The sequence below is a fragment of the Acanthaster planci genome, linkage group LG03, assembly GCF_054643075.1.
Source record: "Acanthaster planci isolate LZ-2023a linkage group LG03, COTS_SCS, whole genome shotgun sequence".
In the NCBI taxonomy this organism is placed as follows: domain Eukaryota; kingdom Metazoa; phylum Echinodermata; class Asteroidea; order Valvatida; family Acanthasteridae; genus Acanthaster; species Acanthaster planci.
Window position 1 is genome coordinate 11,731,777 of NC_141779.1, and position 14,514 is coordinate 11,746,290.

A 14,514-nucleotide genomic window follows, 5' to 3' on the forward strand; every position below is an offset into this window, starting at 1 on the left:
ACAGCCCTTATGCCATGCTCTGCATTCAACAATAGTTGGTAAAAGAGAAGCTTTTTCCTTTGCCTCAAACCAGGTTTTTGCCTAAGCGTCCCTCGGGTTTTCAAAATGTCATATACCACATCACAGCAGTCAACAACAGTTTTGTCACATCTCTGTCTCAATGATTTTTTTCACTTTATTTTTTCAAGGACATTAAGGGTGACAAAGGAATCTGTGAGCATCAGCGGTTAGTGGTCCCTCTATTATCCTGTACACTGCAGGGGCACATATGTGCATATGGGTGATATCAGACAATGTTAGCGGATGTGATATCTAGCAGTGAGTGAGACGTGCAATCATGTTACCTTGTAACGTGATAATTCTGGGCCAGTGAAAAACAACATCCAAGACAGAGATATGACAATCAAATTCACTGTTTAGGGCATCAAATTACAGGTTGAAGCTTTTACACATTTGTAGGCTGGTGTTTATGATGCAGGCTGATGATAATAAATGTGAGATGTAAACAAAGAACTTTTATCAGAAAGGTTTCCCCAAAACAAGTTTGTTTCTTGGGAAACTTACACTTACATCTTGAATTGTCTACTATCTGTATTGGCTCCGCCTTGAAGTACCAGTTTAATGGCTTTGTGTGCCTCGTGTTTTCATATATCTCGTCTTCAGAGTCTTCATTGGGGTCCTGGTCAGTGACCACACTACCTCTGGTCTCGCCCCCTGCCCCTGGGTCCGTATGACTGGGTATGCTACCCGATTTGTTGTCCGAGGTGCCAGTCATTGGGGAGCTGAGAGAGGAGAGGGGTGAGAGGGGGGAGGAAACTGCCCCCGAGCTGGGCTCCGAGTTCACCTGCTGAAGCTGGCTGCAGTCCCCGCAACCCCTGTCGTCACACCAGCAGGGGTCCGTGGTTGATTTTGAGGTTTGGTCCTCTGATTGCAGAGTGTGGACATCCTCGGTATTCTTGTGGTCTTCAGACCCCACTGTCTCGCCAGGTCCGGCCTCGTCGTCATCCGCAGCAGTTGCGCCCTCAGGGCTGCCACGTAGCTCGCCGCTATTGCCGTCGTTGTCGCCACTCAGGTCGTCATGGATCCGGGTGTCGTTCAGGGACACCACACCACTGTCCGTTTCACTGCCGAGGAGGTTGGCGCTGTTCTTGTCCAACGGGTGGTCATCGCTGAGCGTGGAGGAACTACCTGTGGGGCTTGGGGTGGGCACCGTATTCATGGCAATGTCCGTCTCAAGCTGGAGATCATTATATTTTTCGTCGGTGGATGAAGTCGGTGAGGGGCATGGTGACACACTGTTGCTTTTAGGTGGCTTAAAGTCATCTGTGAAACAAAACAGCATTTCAAAAGTTTACACCAGGCGCTAAATGCATCCAACAAAGATCAAAGATGGTACCAAACTTGATTTTTGGTGCTTGAAAGGGCATATGTATACTCCCTGGGGGATTGAGATGGTTGTGAGAATGTCCACTGCTGAATTCAAGTCCATGACAAGTCCCTGTCAGTCCATCATAAGACATACATTTAGTCTGAAGCCAAGTCACAATCTATTCAAATGAACTGTGACAAAAGCTGTCCTTTTTCATTGTTCAACCAACTAAATTTGACTGGTCCTGTAAAAGAGCCTGTGACAGACTCGACTTCAGCGCGGGGAATGTCTACACGAAGGTGATAAGGATACAGCACTTCGGCATCATAGAAGAGCAGCCCTGTCAGCAAATGGGTACAATTACGTATGAGTCTTTCCATCCGTAACTGTTGTAGTAACAATAAATCGGTGCTGTAGTTGATGAAACCATCACAAGACCAGGCACTAGATCAGATGCAAGACTGTTCATAAGTAACAGGGTGAACGGTGGCAAGAGCATGCTTTGAATGCAGCTTTGTTTATTCAGATTGGAGGTCCTGAGTTGGTCTTGACATGCATCAACTACCACACTACAGTATTCAGGACCACGTCCACAGTAATCGCAGCAGCAGTGTCACACAATGTGATCCAAAAAGGCAGTCTCACATTCTCAAGTAGAAATATTTCGGATTAGACAAAATTAATTGACAGAGACAGATACAAAGTGACAGTAGTGGCAAGCTTAATACAAACACGCCTGAACACATCTGTGCACAGGCAAAGTAAATACCTAGTCCCATACACTGTAACAAGACCTGATAACTCATCTGGCATGCTGTTGTAATGAAATGACAAGTCGGTTTCACCTTGACTGCACAGCGGTAGTGTCACCTGTAGTCTAATTGTATTTGCATTCCTGTCTAGCAGTTGGTAGAGTTTGGAGTCCAGGAACGTGACCCGTTTATCTTCAATATTGCTGCTTTCAACAAAAACCTGTATGTAAAACAAAATGAATACAAGATTTCTCGAACTGCCTCAATTTATCACAATTTCAGCAATTTCACGCCGCAAATTTTCGGGGCAAGTCTGTACCTTACTGCTCTTGGAGAAGCCCTCGTTCTTCAATGTCTTGTGTCCGTTGACCAGTGGCTTCAAGTCGTTGTAGTATTTTTCCCAGACAACTCGCAACGTTTCCACATTTAAGCCCGTGACCTGTTTGTGGAGGTAACAAATTTCTTAGAGAAAAATTATATTTAAGATTTAGATTCAGATTCTGTCTGACCTAGATCCAACCTTTCTAGACCCAGCTCTACTTCTGATTAAGTCAAATTTTCCAGAAATTTTACAGAAATTCAAACATCGTGGAGAAAACATTACATTTTATTGACTATTGAAAATGCAACAAACTTTAATGTTGGGAGAAAGATACATATCTAGGGCTACGGCTCACAACTCGCCTCCAAACAGCCATGCCCGATGCTTCCTAGAGTGTATGGGGAACAAGGCAGGTTCCAACTAGGAGACACTCTCAAGAAGCAGCAAGGACTGTGCTACTCAAGCTCACCTCTGCAATCTGGGTCTTGAAGTCCTGCACTGTCGTGTTGACGTAGGATCGCAGGCTGATGGGACTGGCAATGGTTTCTGCCTCCAAGTCCACAACAAACACCTTGTTGGTTACTCCTGGTGACAAAAAAGGACATGTTCATCTGACACATGAACACACTTTACAACATTCTTTCTAAATTCAGCAAGGCAAAATCACAAGGTCTCCTCAGAGCCATGCAGCTCATCGATACGTCTAATCCCCTACATGGGTTGCCAGTCCATCGCAGGTTGCCTTCCAAGCTAATGCTTGTACCCATTTCTCACCCAGGTGAACAGAGACAAGCAAAGGACGATGTGTCTTGCCTGAAAACTCAAATTATGGCCAGCAGCTGGATTTGAACCCCCGACCCTGTGATTGGAAGCTACAAACCTTGAACACTAGGCCACATGCCCCCCTTTTTTCTAAAAATAAAAATGACATTAAAGATATGTAAGATATAGATGTAGTCAAGGCCATGGTGCTAACTCATTGCCACTGCTGATCATCAGGCCTGTACGTCATTTCTGAAACCGACATCCTTACTCCTTGGGAAGTATACACCTCAATGCAACAATATTACAAATTCAAAATGCCAATTGTCTGTACTGTCACAAGTAGCCATAATGTTTGTTTACTTTTTAAGTTGAGCATGTTTCTTTGGTACTGCCGATTACTCCTCCCCCCCCGACATTCTTGTCAGGAACTGTCCTAAATCCTTTACAAATTTTCTCATTGAAAATATTTATGAAGAGTTGCTCGTTGGCTTGTTGTTTGGTACCTACAGTACAACCTATCACAAGAGACAAGGAACCTACAATGGCAAAGTCTAAAAAATTCTGGCCTTTTCGTGTGCATAAATCAATGCGACATTGAGGTTTTCTCCCTAATATGACATCACAGTTTTTCTTGTGAAAATAGAATTTTGCATCAGCATTAAAACCAATGAGGTGCCAAAATATATTCTAAATTAGCAGAGAAAAAATTCAAAATGAGGTTATGTGAAACACAAAGGTGCATTTTCAAGTGTTGTAAAGAATGCATTGCTCTGGTTCTTTAACCCCTTAAAACATGCCGTAAAAATTGAGATCCTCAGCCCGTTTTTCAGCTATTATTCTCGACCCACGCTCGAGCGAACACGGTGAAAGAAGGCAGACCCTGGCTCTTGAGTATATGGTAAATGGTCTTTGTGTGTAGCCCAGAAATGAAAAGACCGAATTTGCATCATAATGACCAGCTTCACAATAGTCCCCACTTTGAAAAGAGGCAACAGGAATGTATGTGGAAGCTTGAGTAGAGCTGCATGCCACCGAACAATCAGTCTTTTCACCGTGTAATTCAAAGCGTGCAGAGCACGCAGGGCCACAAACCAAGAATTTGCGGTTTGGCAGGTGGCCTTCGTGGCCAAGCGAGGCTGGGATTCTTGGCGTCAGCTTTCGGAAAGAAATTCCCATCAAGAAGGGGTTAAAGTTGGAGCAGGTAAAATAAACTCTAAACTTGCTACCAGTCCTCTCTCACCTCCAGGCCTGTAAACAACAAATTCTTGGTCTTCCCTTCTGGTCTCCAGCAGCAGGTCAAACATGTAGGCCGACTTGACGCCCCAGAGTAATGTCCCCATTGGCGTGTCTTCTTCCCCCTCGAAGGACTTCTCCAAAGATTCATTGAACTCGTCATACTTGACCAGCCGACAGCACTCGAGTGGGGTGTGTTTGTCAAAACCCAAGAGCTTGTGGGGGAAAAAATTCAAGTCAATCGGAACAGTTCAAATCATTCAAATCTTTGACAGACAGAAAGAAAATAAGGCTGTGCTTGAATTAGACCCCTTCCCCTCCCCCGGGTCGTGGCTATCCCTCGCCCGATCTCTTTCAATCTTTGCATGCACAAAGACTCAGTGCACAAAACAAATTGCATTGACATCGAAAAAAATGTTGAAGGGGTGGATCCTACCCTCCTGACCACTTCCCCTTGACCTAACAGTCCAATTTCAATATGGTTTTACATACACCCTAAGGGGTTAGGGCTGAGGGTCAACACACGTCTTTCACTCCCTCACCTTCTGGGCAATCTCTGTAGCTTCTCTGAGTGTCTTGTCCTTGTGCACTTCCAACCTCGCCTCCACTGTCTTCCCAGTCAGTGGATGGACACCAAACAACTTGATCTGAGGGGACAAACCAGCATCAAGAAATGCACACTGAGTAGTGTGAGGCACTCGCACTGGTTTTTTGCCAGTCTACGTCTTAAAAGCGGAGACCAAAACTTCACACAGCACTCATGTAAAGAGCAGATCAACAGCCTGAATGGTGTTTTTTCTAACAGTGGTCAGACTCCAACAGTGTCTAACAGTATATCGGTAACTACAATATAAAGACTGCAGTAAAATGTTATCATCACACTTAATGCAACTTACAGAGGTGTGATGTCACCACAAGACCTTCCCGTTCTCTCAGGGTCATGTGTTTTGCCTAATTATGACATTGCTAATTCAGACTCTTGGCACCTCACCTTGCAGGTGTTTCTGTCAAGCTCCCTTTGTCTTCTCTCTTCTTCTTCGTCATTCTGTATTCTCACCATCAGCTCCTTGATATGTAATGGGAACTGTTCAACTGCCACAAAACCTACCAGAGACACAAAAATGTGACTGGGCTTGGGAACAGTAACAGTGAGTACTTATAACAGCACATCAGGGTTGAAGGTACATGTAAGTCTCTACAAATCAATCACAGGTTCACCTCCCCTCCCCCTCTGGTCATGTCCAGCATGGCAGTCAAATCCATCAGAAGTCCTTTCACAGGTCTTATCTCAAGTCACTGTTTATGAAATCAGTCACTAGTAAAAGAGTGAACAGTGACAAGGATTACTTTTGTCAACATTCATTTGAATGGCTTGTGACTCTAATGGCCAATGATTGGTTTGTGATGGCCTGGACTTGCAGAGACTGGCAGGGACTTGTGATGATGGACTTGACTACAATGCTTCTCAAGCCAAAGGGCTACTCAAATGAACTGTAACAAAGGCATTTCTTTCAGAAGTCTTCAAAGCACACATCTTAGCAGGTCCTCAAAGTCATCAAAGGTCCTCACTAATAATTACAAGTCATCCCGCCCCAAGCCCAGTTCTGAGGCACTTAAGTCAATTGTAACAAAATGGCATTCTTTGGGTCTGAGTCAACTGTAACAAAATGGCATTCTTTGGGTCTGAGTCAACTGTAACAAAATGGCATTCTTTGGGTCTGAGTCAACTGTAACAAAATGGCATTCTTTGGGTTGGGTCCTCTCGACCCTGCACTCTTTGCAACAGCACAGAAATCAGCTCCAGCAACGGGATCACCCGTTCAAAGAATCAATCATCTGAAGGAAAACGCCAACGCACCCGCATTTTTGTCTGGTTCCACCCGCCTGTACATTAGCATGTAAGCGTTAGGTAGCGTGCTGTTGGGGGCACTTCGACCGGGCAGGGCCTCGATACCGTATGTACGACGAATGTCGTCTTGGCCGGCATGTGTAACACTTGTGTCGTTGAAGCAGTACCACTGCCCGTCGCTGAAAGATCTAGGAGGGGACAACGAAATGCTAAAAACAGTTCTGCATTATTTCTAAATGGGGGTATTTGGAAAAAAAGCAAAACCCTCACACACATATTATCTTCAGTCTCTATGATAATCTTGAAAAACTAGCCGGTATACCTAATCTTATTTTAAAGAGGCTCATTAAAGGCCTCTTTGTTTCTCAGCTTTCAGTAAATGCAATGTTGCAATGATTATTCCGGTCCTGGAACTGATCTAGTTCAAGAATACACACAAAATAGACCTGCAATATAATGACGTCACATTTTCTGCGCTTTCCCAATACAGGGAGGTACACTACTTACCCAATCCATTAAGCCCTCATACAAAAGCATACCTAAAATAATCTGTGATGTTATTATATAAAGGTCCATTGGACGGCGTACATATTAAAAATTTAGATTAATCACTCCAGAAGTCTTCAGGGCAAAAATAATTTTTCTATTTAAAGGGAAGACTCTACACGCCAACTCACTTGATGTATGCATAGTAATGGCCGCCGTTGGCTGTCCCCGAATGCACCATGATGGAGAACAGCTCATACAGGTATGGCGTGACTGCCTCCGGTGTGCTGGAGGCCGTGACCTGGCTGGCTTGTTCCACGTCGATGCCTTCGTCCACCGTGTCGTCAGGGCTGAGATTCGGTCCAGAGTCAGCGAGGATGTTCGGACTTTCAAAGTCATCGGTCTCCCCGTCTGATTGGGCATGTGTCTGCGAAAGCACCATTGTTATCGGTCAGTTATACTATGCAGATGAAGATAATGAATTGAAACTTCTGCGTATGGATGCTGAACACAACTCAAACCTTGTGACGAATCCAGCAATGAGTGGGTTGCTTGGCATTTACAAAAGGGAGAGGGAGGGCCCTAAATAGAAGTGAACCAGAAAAAGACACTAAGCCTTGTTTAAGGGTTCTGCCTGAGATTTATCAGTAACCAGTTAAGAATTGAAATAAAGCAGGGAACAGAGGCAAAAGTATCTCCCCTAAAACTTAAAAAATTCCAGGGGAGAGTGCAGTACATTTTTAATGGAACTGTCTGGGCTTGGTGCAGTTTTTATACACTTTTGCCCATTGTGTAGGCTTTTATGCATATTTGTTAACAGGGATTTTATGGATTTGCACAAACTCTCTGGTCATTATTCCGACTTTTATACGCATTACACATGCATGCATTTCGGTATTGAGCTGTGAATGGCCAAATGTATCTGTACCGACTATCCATTTTACTTAGAGGATAACTTCAAATGCATGTATATTCTCTTCTCGTGACTTTTTTTGTGTGCATGTTATTTATGTCTTATCTGAATCACTGTTTATACGCTTTTTGTGAGTCAATCCTGTTTGGATTGACTATCAGGGGGCTTGTTATTATCAATAATTTGTAATGTCGGTGACTGTAACAGTGACCTGCCCTGACCTGAAATCCTACCTCTTCTTTTTCTTGTTTTTCATCTTCCAGAAAGTCACTCATATTGAGCAGCTCAGGAAAGGTGACTCTATAAGACATGAAAAAAAATTTCTCCAATTCACAATCCTGAATTCGGATATGAGTGATACAGTCAAAATGTATGGAACTGGTATAGACATCCATTCTTATTTCTACTGCAAAAAAGGCTCAATAGGGGGTTTGCTGTTTCAAATGTGCAAAGCTGACAAAAATCAGTTGAATAAAAATACTAACAATGAAAATGTTCTCCCTTTTAAAGAAAAGGTTACTATGTTGATTAAAACCTGTCATTTTTGAAAAACATCATTTGATTTATATTGGCAAACCCTGCCCTACTTCTAAAGTCCTCTGAAACATCCACTGTGCAGGCACCCAGTGGGAAACTCTTCCTACTTAAATTTTTACGGGAGAAATCAAACCCACGAATAGTACCCATGGCCAGATTCTGCCTCCCTTAATCCTACAAAATCCTCTTAAGTTTCTGGTGGATCCCAAATGGTCGGAACCGCTACCCCCTTCAGATCAAAGTAAATGACAATGACCTAGAGATACATCAACCGCTAGACAATAAAAAACCAACAACTGCACAGCACTGCATGTTGACCACCTACTTGTCGTTCAGTTTGATCCTCGTGCAGGTGGTGTAATCGAAGTCGAACCGCTTGAGCTGCAGGGTCAAAACGTAGGGGAAGGACTGGAATTTGAGACCCTTGTGAGCGTCGCACTTCTTGTTACAATGCTCGCAAAAATATTGGTTGGTGTCCTTTAGAGTTTCGGGCATGACAAAGGCCTGCAAGGCTTCTTGCTGCAGAGGAAATCAAAAGATGAGGGTATTAAACTTGAAGTCTGAAAAAATTTTTTGTTACTAGGTATCTTCCTCAATCCTCCAAAATCATCCATTGTGCAGGAACTAAAATGAAAATTCTGGATACTTTCAATGAACATTCTTTCAAGGGGCATCTGATTCAATGTCATGTAACTGGCTGGTCTATACTGGGGCTTCATTCAGCAAGGGTTTAATGCAGGCATGCAGTATGGGCAAATAAAATAACATACATGAAAAATCCTAACTTGGGCAAAATTTAAGGTGGATAGAGGTACAAGTACATGTAAATACTGAAAAAGACACATAAATTTAATTTTTTTATAACAATAATGACGAATATGGACAAAAAGGTCAGGGGCCATCCTTAATTTTTAAGGAGTGCGATAGTGCAGGTGCTCCTACCACGCTCCTCAACACTCCTAAAGGAGCGTAAAAATTCACGCTCCAAAAAAATCTATGGGCACTTTACAAATAATGATGACAAAACAGTTGATAACATCACCTAAAAAGGACTGTGATTGGTGTGTAACTTACGATTTTACATTTATCCAGCCGCGACTTATATACTTAGGCCTATAATTATTGTATGGATATGATCATCGTGGCTTGAGCGGCCAGCCGGCCCTGCATGCACTTATAGCATGCACACTGTACATGTACACACACATGTATGTCTTGCACGGTTTCGCTGTACTTGGTAATCTGTTACGTGTTTTATTATTGGTCAGTACAAACTTTTCAGTGACAAAAGAGCCAATCAGCATCAATTTTTTTCACAGGGCGCATAAGCAGAAAGCGGCGTACCATGAGCTTTAGTCATCATGAAAACATTGCCCCGTGCATACATACAGCATGTGCCCATTGAATTCAGCAGGAACCCCAAGCGTGTCGAACCATAACATTGTCACCTTCGCATATGCATGCACATGTGCTGGTTTGACGTTTTCCTATTTAATTGAGGTGGGTTTGTTACAGTCTGCATCAACTAAACAAAGTTGAAGTGCAGTTTAAACTTCCAAATCCCCTTCAGGTCTCTTTTTAAGAAACGCTCAAATCAGGATCAAAAGGCTCACTTCCACTTTTATTTCAATTAAACTGTTAAACTGTGTTGAATTGTAGGTTGAAACTTACATGTAACATTAGTCAGGCCTAAATTTTTAATTCGCAAGTATAAAAGTTCTGGTTCAAATAAACGAAAACAAGCACTGAGATGATGCATGCCCCAAGAACACTACAAACCATCAGAAAAAGTGGAAACAAGAGACTCCAGGGAACAAACTATCGTTTGACCTCATTTTCCACTTCTTTTAATTGGTTTATTTTAAGGAGAGCAATTTGCTCTCCTGAGAGATTTGAGAAGAGCGATTTATACATGTAGCTCTCCTGGATTTTCTTAACCACTTGCTGCCGGCTGGAATTTGAAGTTGCGTGACGTAAAATCAGGAGATTTTCAAGATTTTCCGTTTCCAATATTCTTAAAAAAAATCATAACTTCGTTTACTGGACGTTTACACCCACACGAATGACTGTCTGATTTCTACTCTAATCAAACAGACAACATCTATTGATGCCAGCATATTTCAGCCAGGCCTGTTGCCTGGTAAAAAGAGCCCAGATTGTGCGATGTTACGCAAGTTTTTGTTCCCGAAACTGGCACAGTGTGCTACTGGCGTCTTTTCAATAGGGGCCACATTAGAATGCAGTGGTATTGTATCACTCATCATTGAAGTGCTGTCAGAGCGCTTTTGCCCCCAGTGGTAATCCGCTCGTGGTGAATGCCAAAAACAGTGGTATAATCTTTCAAAACAATGATGGCTTTCCTCCTCTATTGACAACTGAAAAAATGTTAGCGATTCCCAGCAGCTCGGTCTTTCGTTCCGAGTATGTGCCTGCCTATGTGCCCGAAACCGGGCTACCGGGCAGTATATGGTTAAAATGAAGGACTGCAAGGGATCAACATAAAGATATCCATGCTAATGGTGCTCCAGTTACCAAACCTGCAAATGACTGTTACAGCTCATATAAATAATTTGTAACTCGAGACCCTAGCATTGGTGAACTTCTAAGTCACAGTGAATTGATCACAGTTCTGTTTTCTTTAAGCACTTACCACACTCCCGTATGTTTTTGTTGAGCCAAACGGCCTGATGACGAGCGGTATATCCAGAAAGCTGTCTTTCCTTGCACTCTCATAGGTACACTAAAACAAAACAAGGAATGAGTTGCTTGTCAGTCAACGAATCAAAGGTTCATCATATCAGTTTGGTAATTCCATGTAAAAACTTGACTGTACTCAAGAAAGCGGATTGTTGACTGCTAATGGATTCTTCAGGGTACCTCTCCAGAATCCCCCCAAAATCCTCGACTGTGCAGATAGTCAAAAGCACAGTCTCTGAATTTAAACTTGTGGCCCTGACCCTAAAGGTTTGGTGAAAAAAAACACAGCGTGTTGTTAGACTTGATTTAACCCCTTCACGCCGGGATTCTTTTGGCCATGACTGCTGGGCTGCAGTATACGAAGCTCTGTCCAGCAACATGCCCACATTGAAACTGCAGGTGCATGATGAACAGAAGTATGCACTAATCCTCACACAAAGCCGCCGGATGAAGGGGTTAAGGGGCAACAAGCCCACCATGTAAAGTAGAAGTGCCTGAAACATTTCTTCCTCAATCCTACAAAAACATCTCACCCCACCCAGTGGTTTTTGAAGGACTTGGGAGGGGTAACAGTTAAGTCAAGCCTTCTATATGTGAAGACAAACTGAAATGCATGCAGTGATTAATAAACATGGCATATCGATTCTTTTTGTTGTCTCTTTGCAATTGTTTGGATTACAGATGCGCCTGTGAAGAAAATACAATGGAGAAGATGTTTAAAAACAACTTGTTTTACCTCCAGACACTTAACGTAGTCCTTCATTTGACCTTGGTAAAGTCTATTAATTAGATCCTCGTTCTCGGTGTTCTTGAACTTTGTCTCAAGGGCATCAAACATGACACGGCATAGCTCCTGCACGTCATGTTGATGCCAGGCTAAACAAGGAATGGAAAAAGGCACGAAACCAAAACCTAAATGGTGAAGAGTTCCCAAATGGAGGTCGTGTGACACCAAGGTAACAAAATTGAAGTGAGGTATGAATTGGATGCAGCATGTCAGACAGGCAGAAAGCTACTGTCGATTCTGAAAAGCTTAGGGATTCACAGAACAAGAAGCGTTAAGAAAACCCCATAATTCTATCAAGTTGTTTTGTTTGTACCCACTGATGAATTATTTGACTTTATTTCAACTATCGCAATGTTTTGTTCATTCAGAATCTTTAGTTAATTACAACAATTTTTCGTACAAACTGTGGGACACTGATAAGAAACAGCATAATGGCCAAAGAGAAAGTCAACTGGAAATTGGTATTTGACGGAAACTTGAAGAGAATTCCATGAAAAATTTACCCGCAAAGACTGATTTTTTTGATGAAACAACAATAAAAAAGAAGCACTGACTAACAAACAATGCCTCACCTTCGCTGCTGTCCCATCCAAAGCTTCGGGTGAGGTCGTAGGTCTCAATGGATCGCTTCTTGCTGGTCTGCAGCTGCACAAATAGTCTTTGCAGCTGGTAAGGGATGCTTTTGCTGGGATCCTCAACAGACTCATCGAAGCACCACCTGCCAAGAGCACATCAATTATCACTCTGTGTCATCTACAGGTTTCAAACTACATGTATGTTTTAACTACTTGTGTTTATTTTTTAGGCTGAACAGTAATTTACATGCAACTGTAATATTTGTCCACAAAATGCAGTCTAACTAGACTCAACTAATCAACAGAGAGGTTTTGCATGTAAGCATGTTGCCCTGAACAACCTGATTGATTCTTACTTGTAGAGCGCGTTTCGAAACTCTGGCGTCATGTAGAGGGTCTGCAGCAGGCTGTTGAGGTAACAGGTCATGGCTTGGTTGATCAAGCCAACAAAGCCTAGAAAAAATATGAGGTGGGGAAGCCATGAACATATTGAGCAACCACAGTAGTGAAGAACCATGAATCATTTTTATAGAAATGTTAAACCTCACCCTCTTAAGGTGGTGTAGGACTAAAGTACCCAGAATGGTACCCGACTACAATACAGGTAGCTACATGTATGAGGTCAAAATGTTGTGAAGCTATATCTCTAGATAGGAAATGCTGTTCACACTGCTGTAGCTAAAACAATGCACAGTGAACAATTACTTATGGTACACGTACATGTATGTAGTTGCCTTTGAAAACTCACAAGAGATCAAGTGATATAAAGAACCATAAGAATTACATAAGCCATCTGTTTTGAAATGCCTGGACAAATAACTGATAGAAAGGTACACAATATCATAAGTTTAAATTGTAAATAAGCAAAACGACACAAGAAAATGGCTGAATTCCACAAATACTTTTAATTATACCAGAGCGATTGTGACGATCATTGCCATAGGCATAGCCCTACCTGACTCTGATTTAGCTACAACTGCAGAGGCATATGAACTGTAGCTATATTCAGTGAATGTAGCACAGGTGTCGACGGTGGGTGCTGTGATGAGAGGTTGGGTGTCATCCTTCTTGTCGCACGATGCCAGCAGGGCGTCTCCCCTGGTAGCTCTGTAATCAGGGCTGTCGGTGACGGTGATGCCGGTAGCGCCAGCCTGAAGCATGAATCAACAATAATCTGAGGCTGCGTCAAAAAGCCTTGACTTCCAAGATGATTTGTACCACTATCCCAACCAACCTACCCTGGCCATCTTGCGGTCAAACAACTGCACATTGAGGCCGAGTTCGGGCGACTTGTTCTTGTATGCTAAGGAACAGCTCGATTTGTTGTTCGTGGGTCGGTCGCTCGAACGCCAGGCAACAAACAACCAGTTATTGCTGTTAGTAAGTGGCAAGCAACATGCAACATGGCGACGTCCATGTACGTTATTTGAGAGTTAAATTTTGGATGGGCTGAATTCTTTTTATTTAAACAGGAACATTCATTCCGGTGTTATGGAAAATAATGCGTGTTAATTTTGCAAAACTTCCCATTGTCTCTGGCTTTGGAAGCCATCTCTCTACTTTTGCAGCTGTTCAAAAATCAAAATCTCACGAGTTTTTCTGTGTGTTCCTGTAAAACCCTAAAGAGGAGGTGGTGTGTGATCCTGTTCCGAGAACAGTGTTCTTCGGTCATGTTCCCGCCATTCCACCACGAGAACAAGAAACCCGTGTCAAGAACAGGCCGCCCGAACTCGACCTGAATGTTTGAAATGGCTGCACTTTCAAGTGAAGTCATGAGCTTAATATCCATCAGCGATAGAAGCGTTTCCCAATAGTGTGCCTCCAAGAGTTTGCAACGCTTTGACCAATCACAATGCGCGAAATCTGTCAACCCAATGCGCATTTGGAAATGGTAGACAACTTTTGCACGTGATTGGCAAATACGTTGCAAACCCTTGGAGGTGCACTATTGTGAATCGCCCGTATTCAGCATACTCACATTAATGGGCACAGGTTGGATGCCATCCTTGTCCTGGATCTGGAAAAAGTTCCTCTTTCGGTCAGCAAGAAGGCCAACTTCTTCAAGCGTTTGCAGACCACATTCACTCATTAGGACCTGTGCCAATTAGACGTCAGGTGAATTGATCTTAACAGGGGTGTGATTAGAGGAAAATGAAATATCCATGAAATAATCACCAGAGGGTTTGAGGACCCCACAGCAGCGTAGGATCTGTGGTACACACTCATGTT

The 14,514-nt window shown here is 42.9% G+C and overlaps 1 protein-coding gene across 8 annotated transcripts in view; it reads right to left on the minus strand.

The window, feature by feature from the left end:
- usp47 (ubiquitin specific peptidase 47) overlaps window positions 1–14,514 on the minus strand; it is an 88,521-nt gene that overhangs the window by 8,847 nt on the left and 65,160 nt on the right. For 4 of the 8 annotated variants that reach the window (XM_087134606.1, XM_087134605.1, XM_022250263.2 and 1 more), the window contains 17 exons: window positions 14,264–14,380; window positions 13,241–13,436; window positions 12,642–12,738; window positions 12,283–12,428; window positions 11,660–11,799; window positions 10,877–10,966; window positions 8,552–8,745; window positions 7,911–7,989; window positions 6,968–7,203; window positions 6,300–6,478; window positions 5,433–5,545; window positions 4,984–5,088; window positions 4,449–4,656; window positions 2,913–3,028; window positions 2,441–2,560; window positions 2,215–2,341; window positions 565–1,323 (listed from right to left, as the gene is read on the minus strand). In XM_087134606.1, coding sequence (XP_086990732.1) covers window positions 565–1,323; window positions 2,215–2,341; window positions 2,441–2,560; window positions 2,913–3,028; window positions 4,449–4,656; window positions 4,984–5,088; window positions 5,433–5,545; window positions 6,300–6,478; window positions 6,968–7,203; window positions 7,911–7,989; window positions 8,552–8,745; window positions 10,877–10,966; window positions 11,660–11,799; window positions 12,283–12,428; window positions 12,642–12,738; window positions 13,241–13,436; window positions 14,264–14,380 — 3,022 coding nt within the window. The remainder of the gene's footprint in view (window positions 1–564; window positions 1,324–2,214; window positions 2,342–2,440; window positions 2,561–2,912; window positions 3,029–4,448; window positions 4,657–4,983; window positions 5,089–5,432; window positions 5,546–6,299; window positions 6,479–6,967; window positions 7,204–7,910; window positions 7,990–8,551; window positions 8,746–10,876; window positions 10,967–11,659; window positions 11,800–12,282; window positions 12,429–12,641; window positions 12,739–13,240; window positions 13,437–14,263; window positions 14,381–14,514) is intronic. The other 4 variants (XM_087134604.1, XM_087134603.1, XM_022250262.2 and 1 more) reach the window with 3 other exon arrangements.